Genomic DNA, 27086 nt, shown 5'->3' on the forward strand with positions numbered 1-27086 from the left:
AGAAATTAATACTGTTGATATTAATTATAGTCCAAATCCATCCTCATAGTTCTTGAGTTGCTCAATAACTTTATTAATCTTTAGGCTGTTCACAGAGTTGCACAGAGTGGTCTCCAGAGGTAGGGCTTTCGGATGAATCAGGTGGATCCAAAAGAAAAGAAAGCGACAAAACCATTGGTCACTGGTACCTTAGGCCATGGGAGCATTTGTAAGAGAGAGAGAGAGAGAGAGAGAGAGAGAGAGAGAGAGAGAAATTGAATAGTTCAGTATTCTTTTTGTTACATAAAGGTTAAAAGAAACTTTACAGTGTCTCCAGTATTCAAGTGTCAAACTCCTTTCACTCTATGTTCAAACACTAGGTGGTAGCAGTAGTCTAACATTTCTTCCATGTATTTAACAAGTTTAAAAAGCACAATAATCACCTACTTTGCCACTCAATTTTTTTTATTCTACTTTTTTTAGTTTTTTATTTTACCAACCATCATAAAGGTATGTTTTGTAGATTGTACACTTACACCCCAAAGCCTATCTGATGCTCTGCACTTTAGAATCTTCCTTCTTCTTTGATTATAAGTATATAAACCCACCACATACAAGTTTGTGTCTTTTGCTTTGTTTCATGTGCAGCAGTGATGTTTTGGTTTTTAATAAGCTCTTGTCGCTGACTGTGAAACCATATGGTGTATAAAACAAGGTAACAATATGTGTACCCTGTGTTTGAAAAACCTCAGCAGCACTGCTGTGCACACACACACTACTGTGTCAGCATGACTGCTTTGCATCTGATCCATGATACAAATAATATCTTGTCACTGCTGGTCCGTCGTTGGTTCCTTCACACTGAAGGACAAGGTGATAGATTGTGCATGGGAACAGATGGGATGAGAGCAGAGTTATTCGCAAGTTCCTTTTTCCAAGCTAGTGTCAAGTCTCAAGTTTCTGAACTTTAAGAAAAGCCATGAGCCTTCAGTCATGCTTTCTAGGTATCTATAGGTAGAGCTATTTTATTACTAGGGAAAGCACTGTCACTATCATGTAAAAAAAAGATATACAGTATATATATATATTTATTTTTATTTATTTTTATAAGCTAAATAGAGAACACACTTGCTATCCAAAGTAACCAACATTTCAGGATGTGTTTTAATGTGTCTCTTAAAAGGAGAATAAATTGCAGATGACATTTTTATATATAAATCTTCTTAAGAAATTATTTTTTTTGCCTCACAATTTAGAATTCATCCTCCATTCCACCTTGACTTCTCTATCCCAGCACCTTTAGAGGAACCCCAAGAGTTTCCATGTCACTTGTGAGATGTTTGCAGCAGGTAGTGGATCTTTTTTGAGGTCTCTATCAAGTGATATGTGCCTGAATCAGCTCTAAAAGAAACGAATAAGTGGACATCCTTGTGTGCATGATCCACCCCAACTGGCACTTCTCGATTCGCCTGAGCAGTGGCTCAGTTCTGAGGTGCACCAAGAATGCTGAGCCCATCACTGTCATGGTGCTTCTCTTTCAGCAGCACCAATTCTTCCTGCATCTAAAAGAAGCATCCTAATCATTTCTAGGTGAGACACGTGGCCTCGGATCTTTATCCCAGTCACGACACACTCAGGAGTAAGTGTGTGTCAGATGGTGCCAAGTGAACATGATCTGCAAATAACTTTACCTTACCTTCCTGCTGGTCCCCTATACAAGGCACTATTCCAACCCTGGCAGTATGTTGCTCTTATGTCCATGAAAACCACAAAAAGGAGTTGAAACACTCTTGATGAAGTCTAACACTCACTCCAAACATTTTAGGCAGACATGAAAATTGCTTTATCATGTTCATGGGCGTTCTGCAAACCCACAAAAGCCATTTCGATTATAATAACACTCCCAAGGTCCCTAACAATGCTGGGCAATCTCAAAAAGTTAGTAAATGCTCAAAGACTTGAGAGGAATATATCCAGATAATCATCCTCAGATGCCTCCTGAGAAGGATTATGATTCTTTCAACACACATTCACCCATGTCTTATCTGCCTTGATGCCACTATAAAGATTTCTGACCATTATAGTGACCTTTTCTTTTTCTGTTTGCTTATATTGTATCTTTTATATGGATCTTGAACTGTTCGCCAGGGCTGGCCTTTCTGGCAGCATGAACCTCTCCTTTAAGTCCTATTTTCACTTACAGACACAAACGTCTTCACTACAAGAAGGCCTCGAATCATTTTCTACTTTTTCATGCAACCCAAATCGCAGGGAAATTTTATTAAATCTGCACCCACATCATTCTTAATGATGTTTTAGTGATTGACAGACTTTGAGAGTAGCCATTTCTAACCCTAACCATAACCCTAACCCATACTCTGGGTTGTTGATCAGAAGGTTGTTGGTTGATGCCCCAGTATGACCAACCTGCCATTCTTAGGTGCTTGAGGAAGGCCCTTAACTCTCTGATCTCCAGGGGTGCTGTATATCTGCCCTCAGCTTCCTAATAAGTGAAGAGCGGATTTCACTGTGCTGTAATGTATATGTGTCAACTGTTAGGCCTCTTTCTTTTTTCAGATCGAAAGACACAAAGCACCGTTCATACAACGTGCATTCCACGTCAGACCACACGTCCTTCATATATACTAGGTCAGGATGAGTAATGATAGTTCCAATCCTAATGCCAACCTTCTAACATGAATCATCTTACAGGATTCTAATCGTTAGCAATGCAATAACATAGTGTAATAATAACACTGTGAAAAAATGTTGTCCCAAGACTGCAGTATATTAACACAATCGGGCATTCGCCTGCCGCATGGCACTGCCCTACATCTTTGGGTGTCCCCCGTGCGTTGGAGCGAAATGGTACGTTCCAAGCCGATCTAGGTAAAGAGTATAGTTATGCTTGCAGAAGGACCAGACTATTAGTTTTATGGGTTTAGTCCTTCGTTTAGTTTCGTCTTTTTTGGACAATGTAGTGAGTGTTTGATGCGTAAAATACACAATGGTGTTATAAATGCGGAGTGAAGTGGAATAAAGCGAAGACTGGTGGTGAAAAATTGATAGGGAGAAAAGATCACCATAAACCAGTCGTTTCTGATTGATTGTAGGGTTTAGCTGTTGTGGACGGAACCGAGAATCGGGAAGGTGAGGCTCGCCAGAGATGATGCGGAAGCTGGCGGTGGCGCAAAGCCGCAACGAAGGACACAGGCCGAGCATCGGGAAGCGCAGGAGGATGCTTATTCGCTACAAGGGTGAGCGCACACACACCTAGATCTTCCTCCAAACACTCATGCATTAAAGCCATGAGTGTCATTGACTACAAAACTCTCCTGCTATTATATAATGTGAAATTTCTTCTTATTTTTATTTTTAATATTATTAAATAGGTGTCAGGATAAACCTGATTAGCACTCAGTCTTGTCTAAACCCCAGTAGCTTCGTGTCGTTTTTGCCCCCAGCTTCACTTAAGACTTATTAGAGGGGACTTCCGGTCAAAAGGTACACGCGAGCATACCTGTGCCGAACACTTACTACAGACATCCGGCTGTATGAGGAAACCACGTCCCCGTAGTATCTACTGCTTATGAACGAAATGGCTCCCTATGTGCGTGCACTACATAGGGTGCATACATCAAGTAATTCATGCAGCTAAATGCTGACTTTTTTGTAGGATCAGATTATGGCACCGGTCCCCAAGTTTATGTTGCACCACGGATCACTTTCACGCAACACACTTATTGGCGGGGTTGGGGGGGATATGGTGCATAACTAAATAAAACAGCATGGATATCATATTACTCTTTTTATATAAATTATTAATTTAATTATTTCATATCTTATAAAAATTTAACTCGACTCACTATAATGCAGAGCTTAATTTATTGGTGAATAAAAAAAACTGCTACTGACACAAGTGTGCCTGGGGATTTGGCACAGGAGGAGGTGATCATCTTTAAAAATAGACCACCCTGCAGGCTGCTAAAGTCAATTAAATTGAAATAAAATCAACTTTACAACTTTTTTTCCTTTCTGTGCGACCCGGTACCGAATAATCCACAGTCTGGTGGTTGGGGACCCCTGAATTATGATGCAGTTATGTGACCGATTTTGTTCACTTTACACTGTATGTGTATTTTTAGGTGAAAAATACATCATAAATGGTACTAATGATGCCATTCCAGGATCGAGTAAAGGTACAGTTTAGAACAAGGATTTGTCAGAGTGATGTGCAGGTGGATGAGACTGATACATGGACCACAAACATAATCATTTGCACCGGACATTGTGGCATGACCTCATTTGTGTTGTGTTATGTATGTATGATTATGTTTCCTAAAGGTCTTGTGTAGTTTCAGGTTTTACAATCTGGTTGACATAAATTTACTTCAGGTGTCAATAATAACAAAATCACAAAAAGTCCAAAATCAGTAAGCCTCTTTGAAAAATACAAGTTCAATATAATGAGGAAAAAAGGCCTTTGTGATGCACCAGCTTTATTTGCATCGTTAAAGTTAGAGAAACTTTTCAACAGATTTGATACAACTAGTAAATAGAGCACACCTAAAAGTTTATCAGACATTGATCAACTTGTGGGAACTTAATGAATACATAGATTAACTTGATACCAAAAGATTTGTGGACCATAATTATTTGGGTTTTTTTTGGTTCAACCACAAATAGTCCTGGCTACATGTTAGAAATGGTGGAAGATCAATGTTATGAGGTTGCTCAAATTCTATAGAAACCATTATACGCAAGTGCAGACTTTTATGTACTCCATAAAAGTCACAGGAAACTTGAAATGAAAATCCGACTGGAAGTTACAACTTCATCATGTTGGGATCTTCTAGCAGTGCAGTCATCCAGAACAAACATTCAAACACCAAAATCCTCACGCAATGGTTCAGTGGTCACAAAATCTAACTTTTGACATGACTGTCGTTTAAACTAAACCCAAGTGAAAATGTGAGGTAAAAGGAATTGGTATTTTCTGTAAAACATGAGTTTGTGTACTGAGGAAAGATTTTTTTCACCCCAAAAGCAGGCTGTGTTAAATTACTAAATGTAGAAGTGCCAAGATTTGTGACACACCTTCTTCAATTTGAGATTACACTAATTAACCATAGTCATTTTTATTATATTCTCCCTTCCCTGACTATCAGATAATTCAAGTGCTGTTTGAAACATCTCCTTTGAGATCCAGTCTTTCTCATCCTGCCAGTAAAGGTGTTCTCACGTACATCAGCTGCTCTGTGGCACGTTCTCATGTTTTGATACAATTTCAAAAGCAATCTGCTCACGAGCGAGCCTGTTGGAACATGCAGAGCGAGAGAACGGAGGCAAAAACAAACCAAAACAAATAAAATGAGGTTATCTCACTGTCACCACAACAGACTGCTTCCTTAGAACTCGCTTTCTCACTTGCATGTGATTTGATGTAGCTGTAAAATGTAATTGTCAAGCCTTGGAACTATTTCTGTTTTAGCGGACTTTGCCAGTGTAATCGGTCAGATGATGATTTATTTTCTGTAACAGTATGACAAGCTGCGTGGTTTTATTGCCTTTGAGAACAACTACTATATCAAAAAAATCTTAATCGAATTTTATATTTGTCACATACACATACATACAGAGTACGACATGCAGTGAAATGTACGATTGTCCAGCATTTAAGCATAAAAAGGAATGGAATAAAATGAAGGATAAAATAAAATTGAAAAAAAAAGGTAGATAAATAAAAAGTATCAAATATATGAAAATATCCATGTGCTGTTCTATGGAAATAGTCACGTGTATGTGTATATTGTTGTCCAAAAAGTACACTTACACACACATTTTATATATATATATGTGTGTGTGTGTGTGTGATTCTTGATCAGGAAGAGGGCAGCTGTTGAGCTGTGTGTGACTGACACACACAATCACTTGCTACATTTGGTGTTTGGCCAGATTCCATGCTCTTGACGGATGGTTGCTGTTCGTACATGGCACCCTTCAACCATCAAGCCCAGTACTGATCCTGTCCAAAGGCAAAATCTAGCTGTCCTGCTCCACATATGCATTCAAACATTCTGCTCAAATGAGCTCAATGTAAGGTTTTGAATTTACTAGCCTCTTGTTACTGACTACATCTTTGTTGCATATATGAATTGTATTTTGACCTCATCAGTTGTGATGTGTGATCGGTTGTCATCGATTCATGTGGCCAGTTGGAGGTCTGAATAAAAGGGTCGAATCAGGGTACAGAATGAGAAGGTCATAAAAACATCAGAGCTAATCAGAGTGCTAGAGGTCAGTGAGTCTCATTGATCCACTTAATCCGAGAGGTGAACAAAGTTCAATATAATAAAGTACAATTTAGAAACATGTTACACATAGTGGTGTCTGACAAAACAAAATAGGCTGCAATTCTCCACATAAATGAAAGAGAACATCTTTTGTACATACATTTATATTATATTATTAAATGTACATTACATGTACATTTTTACACTAATAAAACATACTATATGGACAAAAGTGTTCAGGATGCCTAAATTTACAGCCATATGTGGTTCTTCCCCAAAATCGTTACCACAAAGTTGGAGGCATACAGTTGTATAGGATTTCTTTAGATGCTGTAGCATTACATTTTCACATTTACGTTCACGGCATTTGGCAGGCACCCTTTATTAAGAGGGTTAAGGGCCTTGCTCAAGGGCCCAGCTGTGGCAGCTTGGTGGTGGTGGGATTTAAACTTGTGACTTTCCTATCCAAAGTCTAATCCAAACCTGGACGCGGCTCTACTTTATTTAAAGAAATGGTTAAATAGGTTAGAGTGTAGAACTCTGACCTCAACCCAATGGAGCACCATTGAAATGAATTGGAACTCTGACTTCACCCCGGGCCTCTTCACCATACATTAGCACCTGGCTTTATGCCATTGTAGCTGAATGAGCACAAATCTCCATAAAAACACAAAAAGCATATACAAATCTTATGGTAAAGTCTCCACAAACTTTTGTCGTCCATATAGTGTACCTTCTTTATAATCAGCATGTCCATATCACAGTTAATTCCCAACCCTGAAGCAGCTACAGCACAAAGAAAAGAAAAACTAGTGGTGGATGAAGTACATAAAGCTTGTATTTGAGTAAAAGTAGAGATATACCAGGTGAAATATGACTCCAGTAAAAGTGCTCCCTTTAAACTTTCACTTGAGTACAAGTACAAAGGTAATGGCCTTAAAATGTACTTCAAGGTATTCAAGTACTATGGTTTATTCTGGATATAAATCTTGACTTGACTTATCATTTTTATCACAACTCATTTTATGTGAAAAGACTCTCCGCACACAGATCTATTAATAGAATATTAATGACTTAAACACTGATTGATATCTAATAGATTATCATGAGCCCAAAACCTTTTTTAGCAACTTAAAAAAAGAATAGTGAAAAAAAGGCCACAGGTGCTGTGGGAAGTTAGAGTCAGGTGACTCTTCCATCATTTATTCCTCTCAAAATGTTCTGCTTGCTGTTGAACTGATGCTATACTGTATGTACATACTAAGTAGATACCACCAATCCGCAATGGCATTTGTAGCTTGAACAGCACCTTGGATGAAACAGGCCATGACCCAACATCTCCACCATTGATAAGTTTCAGCTTTAAAAGCTCCTCTCTGCTTCAGCTACCGTTACTAAATGAGTAAGACATATCCTCAGAGCAGTCCACAAATTTGGATACATTTCTGGGAACTCCATTTTATGTATAAATATCACCCTAAATGCATTTATTGCACAATTAAATACAATTAATCAAACTCTCAAAACCAAGAACCAAACAACTCCTTGGCTAATTGTAGCTATAAGAGGCATACAACATCTATAACCTTATAACGTCTTTTAAACGAGCCTTTTAAGCTGCACTGGAGATTCCCCCCTCACTGAACTCATTTCAGGACCTTTTCAGTATAATCTCAGAAAACCTGTATGGCTTCACCTCAATTAAAGGTAACCAAATCAACAAGTGCTGTTTAACTACAATGCAACTAGACTAGTTAGGCTGTAATTGTTTTGTTGCAAGCTACAGACATTATGATAAACTTCATACTATAAATTATAATGTTATGCAAACTAAAAGAAATATTGTTGCTTTATGCGTAAAACCTCAGCAGGCAACACAGCATAAGTGATATACAGATATTAGCAGATTTCATTTAATGCATTAACCTTCACTATCCTTATAACGAGATGAGTGATAGAGCTGCATACACACCTTTATTTTTAGCTCGTTACCCCCCTATTTCGTTCCTCTTTCTTTCTGAATTGGGCTCCTGGGCTTTTGACCTTTTTTGTCATCCATAATTTTAGTTTAGATTCAGCTCTCCTTAATGAAATGACGTCACCCAACCCCCGCTTCTCCTCCCAGAGTGTATGAGTGAAGGAACTTATCCGGGCAAATCCCAAACAGGTTCATTCACCGTGACGTGATATTTGCATGGTTGCATCAATTATTCTAAGTGGTAAAAAAAATAAAAATAAATGCCCCCCTGCCCATGTCTCATATGCCTTAATCCGCCACTGCACAGCGGCAATCAAAACAAGTTTAAAACAGTCTGCGCTTTACCCTGATTGGTGGCTTGCTGCGTGTTTGACCAGTTAAGTTTTTATCCACTCATAAATAAAAAGGAACAACTGATTTTGCAAAATGTACTTGAGTAAAATGTAAAATATTTGACTTTGAATTGTAGTTAAAGTAAAAGTCTCCCCAAATGAAAATACTTCAGTAAAGTAGAGATACGGAAAAAAAATAATTTAGTACAGTAACAAATCACATTTACTTTGTTATTGTCCACCACTGTTCAAAAATGCTCTTTATGTGTTCTGTCATAAATGGATCTCTGAGAAGACTTTCCTAATTTCTGCCAAGAATGAGACCTTTTTCTTTTTTATCTTCTCCAATGCCACAGTCCCAGCTGGTTTTGTGGCTTACACAAAGGTAGACAATACACATACATAAAGTCTGTGATCTCTTGAATTCCTTGAGGTGCTCCAGAAACGAGTTTATGCTTTTAGAAAAGGTCATAAATGTTGTGTAAAAAAAATATTTTTTTAAATGTAATTTTTAACAGTCACCCACTAAAAGGTATTCAGCAGTCTGTCAGCAATAAGACTGCGGATTGTTCAGGTGTGTGTGTGAGAGTGTGAGAGAGAGAGATGTGTGGTGATGTCGAGGTGTTGGGCGGGTGTATTATATACCAAAAACAACTTTTGCAATTTTAAATCCACTGTTGTATAATAATGGCTGTGAGCAATTGCAGCTTACCAGGGGAATGGGTCTGAAGAGATAAGGAAGAAATTTCAAGTGGCACAATGCTAACAGAAAGAGAGGAAAAGTGTGATAAATCTAAGAAAATGAAGAAAGAAAGAGAACCGGTAGGTTTTGCATTAAATGTGGCAAGTGTACGAAAAAAAAAGGCCACCTTTGTTGTAAAAGCTGCACTGTATTAGGTGCAGTGCAGTTCATTGGAAAACCTCAGTAAAGCTAGTGTTACAAGTTAGTCTGAGTGCAAGAGGGTGAGAGACAGAGATAGATCGTAATGCCATTAATCCACCCTTCTGCTGCCCACAGTGTAAGCCACAGAATCTTGTTAACTGGACACACATACAGCAGAACTGAGACTGCATTGCTAAAATCATGTGCAAACTTAAGCACTTTCAAACATCAGCTACGCAATGCTTTATATTGTATGGAATAACAAACAACTTACAATACATGGCCTAATTAGGGGTTTTAAATGATACACGATAGTCTGAGGTCGGGCCCGATATGGGCCCAGGACAATCTCTGGAAAATGTCAGGAGATATGACAATATATTACTTACTTAGCGTTTTGCCTTATAAGAGCTATTCATCTATTCGCTATTCAGATTTACATACAGCATGATCTGATGTACAGGGAGACCTTTGGTCCAATTGTATGTGTGAGCAGGCATTACAGCTAGTGTGACCCTCAGTTAAATGTAATTTCAAACATTCATATGTTGTCCTTGTCAGTATGAACAAAACATATATGTATTCATGTTGTAAAAAGTGTATTTAAGTTATGCAACACTAGAGAGCAAGGTTCAAAAATAAAATAAATTGCTTCAAAAGTCTTCAGGGACAACATCATTAAACAGCAGCCGAATGGAAAAAGTTAGTCATTGCAAAAGATCCTTGTAAGTATTATTGGTTGGATGAAGTTCAAATGCAAGATTCATAGATTCACAGATTATTGTCTCTGGAAAGGTGCGTCACACAAAATAGCAACGTGCTTTCAGAATAATGAGGATAAGAGAGAAACCAGCAGTCATCTGAAACAAGTTGCAGGATGACCCGAAAGCAGCAGGAATAGCAGCTACACAGCTTTTTCTTGAAATAATATTCTGTGGTCACATGAAGCAAAATTTGTTTTTTTGAAAAAAAATTGTCCTTTAGATGGGTCTTGGGCAAGTTAGCAATTTGAAAAGAACCCATAGTTATAATATAAATATAAAATTGCCAACAGTACACTAATGGTAAATTGTGGCATTATCTTTCCCCCTATCACTTTTGTTTTTAAAAACATTAAATACATACATAAAGTCAGAAGATATTCGATAGAATTTTAGGCCTAAGTCAGAATATAGGGTTCGTTACCTGATACGTTGCTGCACCTGCTGCCTCCAACCAGGTACCCTGGAAGAAAGTCTGCCAAAAAAACCACGCAAAATCACGGTTCTGGTAGCAAAGATTGTTCAAAGCCAATTGAGACAGAAAGTGGATTTAATAAATTTCTCATAAAGAATTGCCATTTAAGGTATACCTATACATTATACAGAGGTATAGACACCTTCGAAGAATGTGGGCCATATAGACCAAGGTCTATTTGTGGGGGCAATAAAAGTAGGTGTAAATTGCCCTGCACTTTGGTATACATTATACAGGAAAAATGAAGAAATGTCACCGGAATGAATAACAAAAAAATCTCAGAAAATTTTGGAGTGGCAACTATATTTAAAATATACTTATCAACATTATTCACTAGAACTATGATAAATAAATAAATAAAAAGAAAGTGTCCAAGTAATTTTTTGAGTGATTAAGTTAAGACCAAAAAAGCTTAAAACTATAATAAGAAGTTAGTGATAGTGTGGTTGCCAGGGCACTGTAATGGCTGAGCTGCGTTACTGGAAAATTTAACAATGCCACCTAGAATTCTCGAGTTTCTATTTTGTAGTTTTGAGAAATTTGTGGGTTTAAAGTAAACGCACTCAGCTAATAGTAATGTACTGTGTAATGTACAAATCATTAATATATGCATATGGGTTTAATGGAAATCACTGTTACCGAAAGTAAAAAAAACACCTACACATTCATTTAATTAATCAATCACACTGCTGCTGCATAATGAAGGTTTTTAAGGATATTGAACATTCATTTTGGCTTTTGTTCCACGCTTCTTTTATTAGGTTCTGAAAGATCAGAGCAGATGCTGTTTGTTTGTGGACACGAGTGCTGGTGTTCAGCACCTGGCCGTACACCAAAATCTCTTGTAATCTCAGTAAAGCCTCTTCGAGGTTCAAGTCATGTCAGGAGAGCTTCCCAGCTGCCCTGTCAGACACCCATCTGCACCCTCTATTTACTTACCCTTAATCATTATATCTGCCTTTATTTGGTTCTAGTATTTTTCCAACTTGACTGTAAAAGAAATTCTCATAAAAATATAGGTATAACCGGCTAAAGAGATTAGCAATACTAAACATAAAATTTTGGCCTCAATGTTTAGATTGAGCATAAAATATAAATGCCAATATTTCTTTTGTTTGCAAATCTCATTCTAAAGGTGTGCTTTTGATGTAAAGATTTAACCTCAGGGATCGGACGTGTTCCATGCTTTTTTCCATCGTTTGTATTTGATCGGGGTCAGTTGCACGCATTGAATATCAACAGTGGAATCAGGCATGTCATCTCAAAGACCGATAACTAATCGAGTTTACTTTTTGCCCTGTGTAGCTGTACTGTATAGCTTTTCTTTACTTTATTCATGGAGTTCTTATAAATATGACTTTGGGATATAAAGCTATTAATTTCTCGGTTTTTGATGCTGATGGTGGAACGTGAGCAGCTGACCGTTACAGCATTATTAATATGTTTGTGATGTTGCTTTTTTTTTTTTTTTTTCCCACATTAAACGCCAATGTTAAATGCGCTAGCAATTTGGGATATGAGTCGGGACTACACAGTTGTCACCGAAATAACACATGCAGACAGGCACTGGATCATAATCGAGTTGTAAATGTAATAAAGAAATAAATAGTTGTGGATAGCCATTATTTAAACATAAAAGTACATTTCATCGTCTTGGAAATCTCCACCGCTTAGTCTCAAAGCAGCAACACATATGCCCATACAATTTGCAAAGCAATAGGCATATCCGCAGTATCTTTTGTGGTCGAGGGAATGTATAGAGATATAAAAGGCAGCGAACAAACAGTTCCTAATCACTCAGTCAGTCCCTGGTGATGAGAGAGTGTGTGTTTTAAAATGGACATCTCTGCATAGTCCTGCATGTTCTGATTACCCGTGTTGGCAGATGGAGCAGTAGGAGACGTTTTCTAGACAAGCGATGAGACATTATGAAGGAATTATGTAAGCCTCTGATTCTCTCGGTTCAGGCATTTGCATTTTTCTTAATATACAATACTGAACATTTCTTCTCTTTTTTTTGTGCTTACATTAGTGTTCTTTATGCTCTCTCTCTCTGACCCTCTAATTTTTTCTCAGTCTCTCTCCATCTGTGTGTCTTGCTTTTTTTCATTCATGTTCTTAGTCCATTTTTAACCCACACGTATTTTCCACCCACCTCTTTACCGCCCATGATTTTTCTGGCTGGCAGTTTTCCTAGTGTGCCCACACACACTTACACACAGAGTAGCAAATTCTGCTGTTCACAGTAGGACAGAGGAAGGGACTAGCTTTATCACACCACATTAGGCTATTTTGGGGTTGCTTGGAATGGAAACAATGTTCTGACGTTGATCTCAAGAAAGGAAAATGTGCTATTCTTTACTCTTTGAAACCTATTATATAACGAGCTGCCCTCGTTAGTTAGGGCCTGTTTGGTGTTTGAGATGAAGGTCTTCTTGTTTGAGTCAGCGATAATTTGAGGACGAGACCACAAACTATTTTTGTGGAGGAAATCAGCACAAACTAAATACTACTTAAAATCCAGATTTGTTGGTGTGGTTTTGAGTTTAACCGGATTTGAAAATGGGGCTTTTCGTTTAAAAAAACGGTTTGCGGCCACACTATAATTTTCCGTTGTTTCCCAAAAGTTGCTCATCCACACTGAAATGTTTGAAAACGCTGATGTCCCTATTAGGGCTGTAATAATTCCTCAAGTAGCTCTAGTAATTCATATAAAAATATTTATCGAGGCAAATTCGTTTAGTCCATTTAACTACACACGGAGCACTGCGTTTCCCACGGACCATTATTACTGACGCACCACCTGCTAAACTCTGAAACGCTTTGGATCGGTAACATTGAAGACGTTGCAGAATAAAAAAATGGAGGAACGGAGAGAAAACAGCGAGGAAAAGATTCAGGCCAAAGAAAAGGCCAGAAAGTTTCCAAAGTTCGGGATCATTTTAAAACTGAGAGAGAATTTGTAAAACTTCTATAACCAAATTCAGTGTCTCCTATTTGGTCACATAACACCATAAAATCACATCTTGACATCTTGTGTGTTTAAAATCAAACACTTGTTCAACTCATTCACTAATCCCTACTTGAACACTGACTTAAACACAATATGTAATATATTATGAATGTTCGCTTAAAATGTACAATTGACAACAGAGTGCATTTTAAGTAGAAAAAGTGAATGAATATAGGTAACGAAAGTTTAAGCTAATTAAATCCAAACACCTGCAAAGGTTTCCTGAGCCTTTAAATAGTGTCTCAGTCTGGTTCAGGCTACACAATCATGGGGAAAGACTGCTGACTTGACAGTTGTCCAGAAGACGATCATTGACACCCTGCGCATGGAGGGTAAGACACAAAAGGTCATCGCTAAAGAAGCTGCTGTTCAGAGTGCTGTATCCAAACACATTAATGGAAAGTTGAATGGAAGGAAAAAATGTAGTTGAAAAGGTGAAACGAAGCCGAGTAAAGAATTTAACGGAGATTCACAATGAGTGGACTGCAGCTGGAGTCAGTCTGGAGCCAGTCAAGAGCCTCCATGCACAGACGTATCCATGGGCTACAACTCATTCCTTGTGTCAAGCCACTCCTGAACTAGAGACAACGTCAGAGTTGTCTTACCTGGGCAAAGGACAAAAAAAGACGACTCTTGCTCAGTTGACCAAAGTCGTCTTTTTAGATGAAAGGATAGAAAAGGTCGCATTTCATTTGGAAATCAAGGTCCCAGAGTCCGGAAGAAGAGAGGAGAGGCACAGAATCCAAGTCGCTTGAGGTCCAGTGTAAAGTTTGCACAGTCAGTGGTGGTTTGGGGAGTCATGTGATCTGCTGGTGTTGGTCCACTGTGTTTTATCAGGTCCAAGGTCAGCACAGCCGTCTACCATGAAATCTTAGAGCACTTCATGCTTCCCTCTGCTGACCAGCTTTATGGAGATGCTGATTTCATTTCCCAGCAGGATTTGGCACCTGCTCACACTGACAAAAGCACCAAAAGTTGTAAATGTCCATGGTGTTGGTGTGCTTGACTGGCCAGCAAACTCACCAGACCTGAACCCCATAGAGAATCTCTGGGGTATTGTCAAGAGGAAAATGAGAAACAAGAGACCAAAAAATGCAAATGAGCTGAAGGCCACTGTCACAGAAACCTGGGCTTCCAAACCACCTCAGCAGTGCCACAGACTGATCACCTTAATGCCACATACTATTGGTGGTCTTGGGATTTTCTTGAGGAATGGTTTTCCATACAGTCCTAAATTATTTTCTTTCTTTAGGCACTGAGTTTAGAGGAACTGCCTTGTCTACGCAGTGCTTGCGAGGTTTAATGCAGCTTCTGATCCTTCTTTATTGATCTGTTAGTGAGTACTGGGAAATCCAGATACTGGGATGCATCAAATAATTAATTTTATGATGTATATTTTTAACTTCTATTGGGCTCATCTTCACTCCTTTCCCAAAGGCGTTTCAGTGAATGTTCATCCGAGATGTTTTCTGTTCAGAAAATAGGAGCTATTTTAATATTTCTCATATCGAGGCCAATTATCAGTACATCATGCCCTCATTAGGACAGTGTTTTTATCTCTTTCACAACCTGGGGGTTGAATACTTACACAAGCAGCATAATTTTTCCTTCATGAATTTCCTTTGAAATATTTGCAATATATTTTGAAATATTTGCTGACCGTGCACTTGTGTGGCAACTTAATTCTTATTTTTTATATATATGTGTTTAACGATATACATCAATTATTTGATAATCGGTGAGGTAATGCCACAGGCATATTTATAATATACCCTATGCTCCCTTTGTTAAATTAATCAAGAATTGACCTCTTTCCAGACACAACCAAGCACGCGGACACACAAAACGCGCACTTTAATGATCAGTCACACATAACTCAGAAGCACATTTTGTACTGTAGGTGGCTTATCTCATGGCCCCGTTCATGCTGCGGGAGAATGAGTAAGGCAGTCGTGAGTGTGAAGAGCCCACGGATAGCTGGGTAGGAGGAAACAGCTTGGCGAGGTGGAGCAGGTGGCACGTATTGCACAATGTAGCATCACACCCCGTGCAAATGGCGCACCTGCCACGCACACAAACGACTCCGATTTTATGCACCGTGACTATTCTTTCTGAATGAGTGTCGACTTGTTTACTGATACACGAACCACCGAGTGGTCTGGTAAGCTTGCTAAATGTGTGTGTTTACTGTCTAAGGATTTATTCCATGCATAAGAGAGACACCAGGATAGAGGTAAGGGCAAAATAAATGGGCAGGAATGGAATAAGGGCTACTGAGAGGAGAAAGTGTCAGGAGAGGAAAAAGCTGGAGGACAAGGTAGTGTGTGTAGGAGAAAACGCTTATAGGCCAGAGCAGCTGTAGACTAGCTTATCGATTTCTAGTGGGTAGGGGATGTAAATGAAGGAATAGATGAACCAAAATCCACTTAATCTTTTCCACTGCTTTTGCTTGAAGCCATATTGATCTGGGTTTGTATGTGTGTGTGTGTGTGTGTGTGTGCATGCATGCATGCATGTGTGCCAATGAATTTCTGCTTGGCGCTGAAGGGTTTGGGTCTCTTTTATACCTATTTAAATAATTAAAGAAATAAACATTGTTTTGATATAAGTAATATACTCATAGATGTTTTGGGGTAAATGTCTACAAATGTGACGGTATTATTTATTGTGGTTTTTTGCTCTTTGAGAGCCACTATCCAAATGTATCTACGTTTCAGAAAACACATTATTCTGTGTTTTCGTTTGTTGTATATAGTTGCTATGTTGATGTGATTAAAGAATAGTTGCGTATTGAAAATATAGAGTGCAAACTGTTGGAAATGGCCGACTTAATATAAATAATAAATAAAGAGGTTGGCATTTGTAAATGTACTCAACTATCTGAAAGTACACAACACCAAAGTTGTCAAAGTTCCTCCGATTCTTACACTTGCCCATTTTTCCTGTTTTGGAAGTATCAACCTTAAGAATATATATGTGTGTGTGTGTGGGCAATAGTTTCTGCACTGTTAGACACTGTAACCAAATCAGAACCTAATTTAAATACAGTGAGTCATGTTCAAACCATGAGATAATGCTTAGAGGGAGAGACAGAGAGCACAAATGAAAAAAGCAAACTGCTTTGGAATATGTGACTGTATGAATAGAATGCAACATATCCATGGTTGAAGATATCAGGATAAATCAAGAGAGAGCCGAAAAGGAGTTTAGGCCTGGAAGAGCAGGACAGAGAGCGCAGTAGTGGAATTCATCCAAACACTCCAATAACTGGATTATATGAGTGTGTGATCAGACAAAAAAAGAGCATTTCACAATATTTGAGGACAATTCTGCAATACACAACATAGGTCATAGCATGACCTGATTATATACAGGAAAATGCACTTCATTGGGAATAAAGGGGGAAAGCTGACGACACTATCATCCTTCCTAACAAGGATGCGGCATCGCTTTGAAATGCAACTCTTTGCTAAACAGGGACGGACATTATAATCATTTTGATATTTATTAAATTGACACTACATTGTTCTTCCTGTTCAGATTAACATTTCATGCAAGTTCATATTATGTACACGTCAGCTTTAAAGTTAAATTGGTAAACTCATTCTAACCCTGTATTAAACCTAAACTGATTTCATACTATTTTTACCTTAAAATCTCATTAATGCCAGACCTTATACATGATAGGAAACTATATAGGTGAGCATGCATTAGTGACACTATCGCCATGGTGTCCGGGAAAGTGTGCCGTTAATTAAGGATTTACATCAGCTTCACTTTTTCCAGTTTCAGATGTGAGAATATATATATATATATTAACTTGTTTCTTGTTTCTTTGTTGTCTGAGTGAGCCATCATTTACACAGAAGTAGAAGGGTATCAGGACAATCCTTCCTGAATAATTAAAAAAGTCCTAAAGAAACCACTAGGATGACTTGAGTCTCTTTGTTATATGTTTGTATTTTGGGGGGCTATTAAGTCAAAAATTTTTGCTACTTAAAAACAAAATAGAAAAACAAGCAACAGATTAAACCAGCTTTTTTCAATTTATTTTAAAATCTTCTAGAAACCACTAGGACGACTCGACTTTATGTCTTTAAGGTTCATGTCAGTGAAAAGGGCCATTAAGTCGTTGGAAAAAAATTGGGTAAAGACAATAGTTGTTGCGTTTGCTTGACACTTGTTATTGAAAGTTGTTGAGACGCTTGCTAACAAACTCCTTAAGGAAATTAAGAAAAGACAGAATCCTGTCCGTACCTGTCCCACTGTCCGTGTGTTTATTTTTATCAAGCGTATTTATATTAGAATGGCTTCATATGCATGCATTTTCTTATATCATAGTGAGTGTTGTCTGATGTTGCAGAATGCCAGACGGTGCGAGCATGTGACACCGGATCGAAGAGAACACATGAACGTGTGAGGATGTATGACTGTGACTCTGTCGGTGTAGGTGTACGCATGCGTTTAAATCGCGGCTTCGCTTTTGTCTCACTGCCAGAGCGTTAGTCAGAAACACACAAACCACAGGGAAATGGCACCATTCCGATTGGCTGTCAGGCTGTTGCTATGGGAGGTTAGACTGCCCTCCCATTGGTCACTCCAGGCTGCACGAGGACAGTGCTTTGTGGTTGTTATGGCGATAGACAGGAAGTTGGAGATTGTTATCGTTTGGGAGATTGAATGTACAGGATGTGCTACAGCACTGAGAATCAGACTGTGTTTTAAAGAGCAACAATAAGTAACACCCCTGTCCTGACCTGGTCGAACAGCGATACGATCTGCTCCAGAGGAGAAATTATCATGGTCAGGCATGTTTTAAAAGGGAGTATAAGAAAGAGAGTCAGGGAGAATAAAAGGAGAGAAAATGGAAGGGGAAAAAATTGAGAGATAAAAAGAATGAGGGGAGTAGGAGAGAGAAAATGCTAAAGAAAAGAGACATAATCTAAGAAAGGGGAGATGGAGAAACAAGAAAAGAAAGGATAGCAATAAGAGACTTGAGAGATAAAGAGATGGAGTGGCAAAGACACATGGAGAGGTGAAGACAATATGTTTATTTCAGCACATAGTGTGTGTTTTGTTTTTTGTTTCTCATGGATTGATGAATGACTGTTAACAGATATATGTTTTGGATGGATGGATGGATGGATGGATGGATGGATGGATAAACAGACAGACAGACAGACAGACTTTTCAGCTGCCTGGCCAGAGATACTTGAATGGGAGAATTTTGGATGCATGTGGAAATTAATGAATGGATGGATTGCTGAAAACATGGAATAAGTGGGCATGAAGAGGGATAGATAGAAAGAAGGATATAGAGATGAAGGGATAGGATGAGAATGGATCTAAAATAGAGATGGGGTAGAGAGAAAAAAAGAATGAAATGTTAAGAAAGACGGATAAACTTAGACAGAGAGGTCAGTAGAAGACTGAGAGAAAATGATATGATTCATTTGAGGGATTTAAGTCAAGATTTAAAAAGATATTTACATGGATGGATGGCTTGGGATGGGAAACCAATGGTAGGATGTATAAATTGACAGAGATACCTAAATAGGAGTTTTGGGATGGAATGGTAACAGGCTGTCTGATGGATGGATAGCTGACTCACTGTTTAGCGTGGCGTGGGTTTGTATTAATCACATTTTAAAAAGTGTACCATGTAAAGGCTCTTACTGATATATAAGCGGAGGAAGAGAAGATTACATCATGTCTGAACAAGCAGAGTGGAGAACGGGGGGAACTGAACAGAGATCCGCGCCTCTCTCTCTGAACGAGGTGCGATTTTTTCAGTCTCGTATGACGTTAGGAGCTTGTGAGGAAAGACTGAGAGGAGGGAGACTCTGAGACAAACGATACAGTGTTTCTTTGTGTGTTTAACAATCTGCAATGTTGCATTCTCAAAGCCTTTTGCTCTGATCTATCACTGCTGCTCATGCTGATTTTCTTATCTATATTTTTACACTTTTGTATTTCCAGGTAGATCCATGTGGACAGGAGGTGTTCCCTAATCTCAGAGCTCCTCCCCTTCCCTTTCCCATTCCCCTCCTTGCATCCTGCCATTGGTGGTTCTTTTCGCCTGTAACCATTTGGTCATCATGACGTCCACTCGGCAGACGATGGCCTTCAAACTGGCTCCGCCCCCACGAGAAGTTGGTCCAGAGCCACTTGATCCTTGTGATTTGGGAACGGAACGCCGTTATGAGGTGGTACCAACCGTGGTCTGCTCCATGTGTTGCCTGTTTGGCATTATCTACTGCTTTTTTGGTATGTGAGACCGCAATGATTGTTTAGATATATTACTGATAGTTACCTTTGTATAATGGATGATTGAACAGAGATGCATGTATTGGAAATGTATGTATGAATGGATGGATGGATGGATGGATGGATGGATAGATGGACCAGGTATAGGGGATAGAGAGATATGCAATGCATTGACTAAAGTACGGATAAAGAACAGATCGATGGAAAAATGATTAGCGAGATGTTTGTGGGAATGTCGATCCAGTGGCTCCAGTTTAATCAGTGACTTTTAAGTAAAAATAAAGAAATCATTTACAAAACATAGCAAGTTTAGCCAGCGCTCTTACACTTTATTCTAGTTACGTAAAAATGGTATGGTACAAATGAATAACCACCAAGAAAATAATGATGATGATAGCATCAGCGACCAATTCATGACCAAACACAACCACCCTTCCTGTAATAGGGCTAATTTAAAAAAATAGACACTAATATGCTGTGCTTTAAAAATCTTTAACAGTCACAATGTAGACAGAGTGATGTGTTCTATTGTATTATGCAAATTAAATTGTGCTTATGCAAATTAAGGCCACCTGTGTTCTCGGTCAGTGACGTACCCTGGTGTTCTGGAAGTGTTTAAATGACGAATGTTTTTCTCACAAAATGGTGCTCATCAAAGAAAATGTTGGTAAACTGTGTTACTTCCTGCTTATATCTATGGTAAATAAACAGTTAGCGCACTTCATTGTGTCTTTTTAAAACACTAGATAGGAAAAGGCCTGATCAGACCACTGCTCAAGCAAGGGACTTTTTTTTTTTTTTTGAAGAACATACCTACTTTGCGCAGTTAACCATAGCTGCTTTATTTTTCTTACAGATTATGTAATTGTTCTCACAGAACCAAAGCGGTTTATAATTTTTTTTTTGTGCTGCTAATCAGTTTTAAACCTTCTGCAAAGGCAGGGCCTAAAATAAGTTCTTCATAAATCATATCCAAGATTCAAGCACCGCACCTTCTTTATTCCAGCTTCTGTTCGCCTTTGAAAGACCAGAATGCCGTTTAAATGTAGCGATGAAGCACAGTCTGTCTCTCAGATGCTTGCAGATGGGGTGGGTGATGAAAGAGGACACATACTAATGAGATTTGAAAAGTCACAAGATCACACTAGTGAACCGTTTTGGAACTGTGAAGTCAGCACAGCTGGTAGATGTTCACGTGACCCCAAATTCCGCACTCCCGTTTTGCACGACTCATGTCAGTGTCATTCAGTCCATTTTCTACATCACAAAATGATCTCTTCGTCACTCCTTATCTCACTGTCTAATCTGACGGTATTTGTTTGGTCTCCACCAACTTTGAAGTAGTGATTCCTTATTTCAAACTGTGTAGAACTGAGTTATGTGGTGATGTTGAAACGGTGCTTCCTCCTTTCAAGATATTGCGACTTCAAATCCCACAAACAAGCATAATCAGCCTTGCTGTCAGTGGGCAAGGTGGATTTCCTTTCTCTTCAATTGATCCTGGTGAGTTTAGCAAAGTGAGGCTGTGATGTTAGTTTGTGTATACAGACCAAAGCAATTGGGGCGTGTCTGAGCAACGATTTTTTTATTATTATTCTTTCAATTAAATACTACCTGTTTATACACTGTATATCCCAAGTTTTGGGGTCACTTGGCCTTCCCTAAATGATTGCTACAAGATTGGAAGTACATAATTGTCTAAAATGTTCAAGTAAACTACAGCATTATAGTTTCCCATCATAGGAACTAAAGGGGCCCACGATTTTGAGTGGCCTGTGCATAACCCTGACTTCCACCCTCTTGAACACTAGGGGTAACCCTGAATATTCGAAGATTCGATGTTTAGACGAGAGGAGCCTAATGCGACGACCAATCTCACAGCCGAAACTTCGCAGAGATGTTCTGAAATAAGGATCATCATTTCGATTATATGGGGGTGTTTATTTTCATGGTCTGAAGTATTCTGTAAAGGTATATTGTGTTCTAATTTAGTTTATTCAAATGTAAATACATTTTGGATTGTATTTCAGTGCATCGATGTTCTGCTGTACTTAGAGCACGGTTGAACAGACAATTTAGCCACTTTAATTTAGTCCCCGTCTAAAACGTACACACACACACACACATGCTTCGACTATCAGTCGACTATAGCAAGACTTGACAATTCTATCAATTCTATGTAAATCCCTATACGAGGACACCCCTACTGAACACTTAGGATGAACTGGAATGCCGACTGCACACTGGACTTTCTTGCTCACACTGGACCTTCTTGCTCACACTGGACCTTCTTGCTCACACTGGACCTTCTTGCTCACACTGGACCTTCTTGCTCAAAATCCAATGGATTACCAGAAGAGTTGTATGTTATTATAACAGCAAACAGGAAATAAATCTGAAATGGGATGGCCAGGTGTCTGCAAACTGTTGGCATATAGTGTGTCTTCCCTTTTCTTTAGGTATAATGTTAACCTTAAATGCACCCTAGTTTCAATGCTGTCAGGTTATGGGCTAGTAATATATTCCGAGGAATGAACTTCATATCGCTAATAGATGATCGATGCTACAAAATAATCTTTTTCTCACAGGTTACCGCTGTTTCAAGGCCGTGCTTTTCCTGACAGGCCTGATGTTCGGCTCGGTGGTGGTCTTCCTGCTGTGCTACAAGGAACGAGTGCTGGACACACAGCTTAGCGCCGAGGCGAGCGCAGGAATCGGGCTAGGCATCGGCACACTATGCGGTCTGGTCACTATGCTGGTGCGCAGTGTTGGTCTCTTCATGGTAGGCCTGCTCCTGGGTCTGCTGGCAGGCATTGGCACTCTGGTGGGCATGGAGGAGTTGTCATCCGCACCGCCGCGATCAGTGTGGGTGCCGCTCGGGGTGTTGCTGGGCCTGGGAATGCTGTTCGCTGTTCTCACACTGCAGTGGCAGCGCTTCTTCACCACTCTGTCTACCGCGGCTTTCGGAGCAGCCGTTATCGCCGTGGCAGCCGATTACTTTGTAGAGCTGTTCGCGTTGGTGCACTACATCTATGAGAGGGTGAAGGCTGTGCCGGCACGCTCGGAGTGTTGGGTGACATGGGCTGTGCTCGGAGCCTGGCCTGCCCTCGCCCTGTTGGGAGCACTCGTCCAGTGGCGTGTGACGGCTGAAGGGTATTCCCACACTAAAGGTAAGGACAATGAGGTACAAGAAAATGGGTATGGTGGTTTGTTACTTTACGTTCATACAGCAACACTACCAACTAATACCATTTACACATTTAAGACTTCCTCAATTCTATTCTTGAACCACATTGATATATACCAGAAAACGTCTTTTAGGGTCTTTTACGTTTGGTTTGTTTCAGTGCCTCAAGTGTTCTCAAATTAATGACTCAGCATTTTGTTGTGTATATGTGAACATAGCAAGGAATTTAAATCCCTCTAAAGAAACCCAAAGGTGATTCTTATTTGAGGTTCATTTTGTGTTCCATGTGGTAAGTGAGGACTTATTGTTGTACATACAGAGTTTTTTGACACCTAACAGACAATACACATGGCTTGTTGTGTGGTCATGTGGACCTACAACAAGCTCACCAGTGTTGGGTAGCAACATGACATAAGTAGCACTGTAGCACTAGTAATTATGTTAAAGAGCATGGTGGCAGTAATAAATATATATATATATATATATATATATATATATATATATATATATATATATATATATATATATATATATATATATATATAAACACCATTACGAATTGATCTCTTATACACATATTTCTTCTGATTGGCTGTGGCTCCTTTCAGCCATCTTGTAGCATAAGGGTATATACACCCTTTTATCAACCTGTAAAGAGTAAGGCCAGAATTTGGTGTCAAAACCATGAATTTTTTGTCCTAGCTTGCATTGTGTATACAGTTCAGGCTGGTGGTGGTTTTGTAATGGTATGGGGAATACATTCTTACCACCCATTGGGCTAATTAATACCAATCTTTTTAATTCCACCTTCATTTTATAACCGCTACCTGCAGCGTAATAATGCACCAGGATGCAAAACACAGGTAATCTCCAACTGTTTTTGTGAACATGATCATGAGTTCAGTGCATTTCAGTGGCCTTAACAAATCCCTGAATCCAATAAATCGCTTTTCGGATGTAGTAAATGAAGAATTTTATGGCATAAATGTGCAGCTGGTAAACATTCAGCAATTTTGTGATGCACCAGCATCAACACAAAACAGAATCTCAAAGAAGTGTTACGCATCCTATGGAATCCATGCCATTAAGGGTTTAAATGGGGCAGGAAAAGGGGGTTCTTATTTACTATAGGTTTTGTGTGCATAGACGTTCAAATACCAGTCAGACATTTGTTTTATACTTCCACAAACCAATGATAATTGAGACCATCATTTCCAGTCCTCTATCTCTAGAACCAAGTATCATGATAAGCAAGGGATTGCTCATAATGCAAGTATGCAGCAGCATTGTGTCTTTTTCATGCCTGACAGTGATTTTTGAAAGATTAATATATGTTTGTGCATTCCATCTTTCCAGTTAATTGTGCTTTTCTAGTGTTTGAGCAAGTACATACTGTTTGTGTGTGCATTTTAAGAATGGATGTCTGCTTGCACGACCGTGTGTATGTGTGGGCAGTGTGACAGATGGCTCTGTCTGTCAGTGTGCTCTAAGATGAATCTCCAGCAGGGGACTCTGGGTGTGTGTGTGTGTTACAAATTACATTAAACACATCGTAAAAATTTTAAACCAATCTAAGCTTTTAGCATATGTGTGTAGTGTCGTTGTCAAACCCCCCCTAGTAAATAGGGTTTTAATTCAGATTTTAAGTGTAAGTTAACTCCTGTTGTTTGTCTCCATCATGCATATTCCATGCGTCAGTGATGATTAGCCGTCAGCAGCGGCGAGTGCAGCTCATGCGGATCAGACAGAAGGAGGAGAGGAGGGAGTGCAGCAGGAAGAAAAGGAGGAAGCAGCAGTCTCAGCTCCACACGCACTTGGGCAAAGCCTTGCACCCAGAACCGCCATACCGTAGGAAACCCCAGCCCGTCCGCCGATATGATGGAGATGTCCTCTCGCCGGTAAAAAAAACAAGCACACAATTACACACGTGTTTGTATTCATGCGGACGGGCCACAACAGTAGAAATTAACAAGTTCCACTCATGTTAGCGGAGAACAGGGATTTGAACATCAACCTGTAAAGAATAAGGCCAAAATTTTGGTGTCAAACCTGCATGAACTTCTTTGACCCAGCTTACGTTGTGTGTACAGTTCAGGCTGGTGGAAGTTTGGTAATGGTGTGGGGATACACACGTGTCTGCGCTCATGCTTGTGGCTTACTGCTACACCTGTTCACAATCAGTTCACACTGTTCCATCACATTGTTTCTCTCAACTTCATTTTTCACCAATGTATCCAATCCTCACTCTCTTCTCTCCCTGTTTTAGAGCTACATCCAGAGTTTCCGAGAGCGACAAGGGGAAGGGTGTGTGTATCCAGGTTCTCGGCTCTCCGGGACACACACAGCTGTGGACATAGACTACGAGTGCGGCTCAACTGTCCCCCTCACCTCTGGGGCTGGACCTAACCTTCGAGTGTGACGACACACCCTCGCACACAGTTACACAATCTGAAACAGTCATCACACATACCTGGTGCTGTCCCTGACCCATCTGTGTGTGGACAGCTGTAACAACTGTATAGATAATGAGCAATGAGGGGGTGGGGGTGGAGTACAAGTTTGAGCATGTTGTTTAAGAAGTGTAAGATTTGCACGCACCTACAGTACACACACACACTCCCGTTCACTGCTGGACATGTGCCTGAGCCGTGGCACATCAAATCACTCGTAGGAAAATGAGGTAAACATCTTTGAAAGAATAAAACCCAGGCCCAGCTCCATCACATTGTATTGAATTTTATATAATGTCAGTGTGATGTCAGGCAGTGCAGTGAAAAGAAGAAAAAAACATTTCCTGTCTGTCATCTGGCATTATTGCAATGAGGGAAATTCTCTCTTGGTGCTGAATCTTGGAACATACAGATCCTTCTTCTACGTTGTAAATCTGTGGAGTCTACCGTTTACATCTGCATCGTCGTTCACGTTGTTTTGTCATGAACTCAACCAAATAGCTGTGCAGAAACGGGGTTTGCCTTGAGGCTCCAGTGCGAGGCTGTCTCAGGAGAATCTGCTCCTAGGCCTCGTTTTAACAAGGCTGCAGAGGAAAGAGCCATATTACAGCATCTGGTGCAGTCTGAAAGCAATTTCTGATTGTGACGGGAAAAAAGAGACAGAGGTGATACTCAGGGACTGCTGAAACACTGCGAACTGTTGAACTCTGTGGAACTATTGGCACTAACGCAGGACGGTGGAGTTGAGAGAGATTTTTTTGTGTTTTTTTTCTTTGGTAAGTGTTTTTTGGACTTCCACTCATCTGGCATCAGAGAATCCCTGCGTGAAATCCTGTCACTCATCGCTGTGCTTTTTGCTGTGCTGTTGTAAAGTAAAGTGCTGATGCTGTTGCCATCTACTAACATCTGTGGTGTCCTTAAGAACACAATCGGCTTTTTTTTATTTCTGATGATCTGTGTTTGATAAGACCATGCTCAGGCATCTGTTGATCTTTTATTTTATTGTATTTTTTTTTTTTTTGTATGTTCAGATCAATGCACCTCTGTTTTTGTACATAGAATGCACTAGAATGCACATTTACCCTTTTAATTGCCTTTGCTATTTATTTAACTTTTTATTTGTGAAGTCTGCTATTTAATTTATTATTATTTTTTTTAATTAGGCACTTACATTCGATGAGCACACAGATGTGTTTATTTATTTGCTGGCTTATTTATTTGCGTTCAAGATATGCAGAATATCCAACTCTGAAAAAGCGAAGAACCGAGCAAACATTTCTCATCAGGACGTGCACCTTACAATCTAATCTTATTCTCCTTCTTATTATAAAGCATGCATTTGTATGGACCTGGATATTATGATAAAGTATGTGATTCCACCATGTGGGTTTGGGTTGTGATGTGCTTTTATTGGATAGTTTTTCATTTGTATACTTAACACACACATACACACACATACACTGACACA

At 39.4% G+C, this 27086-nt stretch overlaps 1 protein-coding gene across 1 annotated transcript; it reads left to right on the top strand.

Annotated features, from left to right (window-relative positions):
- Positions 1-2861: 2861 nt before the first annotated feature.
- On the top strand, positions 2862-27000 carry tmem198b (transmembrane protein 198b). The gene is made up of 5 exons (XM_046849509.1): positions 2862-3236; positions 19694-19981; positions 22570-23151; positions 24867-25066; positions 25435-27000. Exons 2-5 carry the CDS (start codon positions 19813-19815, stop codon positions 25585-25587), a joined length of 1104 nt encoding a protein of 367 aa, XP_046705465.1. The 5' UTR covers positions 2862-3236; positions 19694-19812; the 3' UTR covers positions 25588-27000.
- The last annotated feature ends 86 nt before the right edge of the window (positions 27001-27086 follow it).

This window comes from Silurus meridionalis, chromosome 1 (genome assembly GCF_014805685.1).
Source record: "Silurus meridionalis isolate SWU-2019-XX chromosome 1, ASM1480568v1, whole genome shotgun sequence".
NCBI lineage: Eukaryota > Metazoa > Chordata > Actinopteri > Siluriformes > Siluridae > Silurus > Silurus meridionalis.

Coding starts and splice junctions, on each gene's coding strand:
- tmem198b (XM_046849509.1), top strand. CDS start 19,813: ATGACGTCCACTCGGCAGACGATGGCCTTCAAACTGGCTCCGCCCCCA. Junction 19,982..22,569: donor CATTATCTACTGCTTTTTTG/GTATGTGAGACC, acceptor TTTTTCTCACAG/GTTACCGCTGTTTCAAGGCC. Junction 23,152..24,866: donor AGGGTATTCCCACACTAAAG/GTAAGGACAATG, acceptor TCCATGCGTCAG/TGATGATTAGCCGTCAGCAG.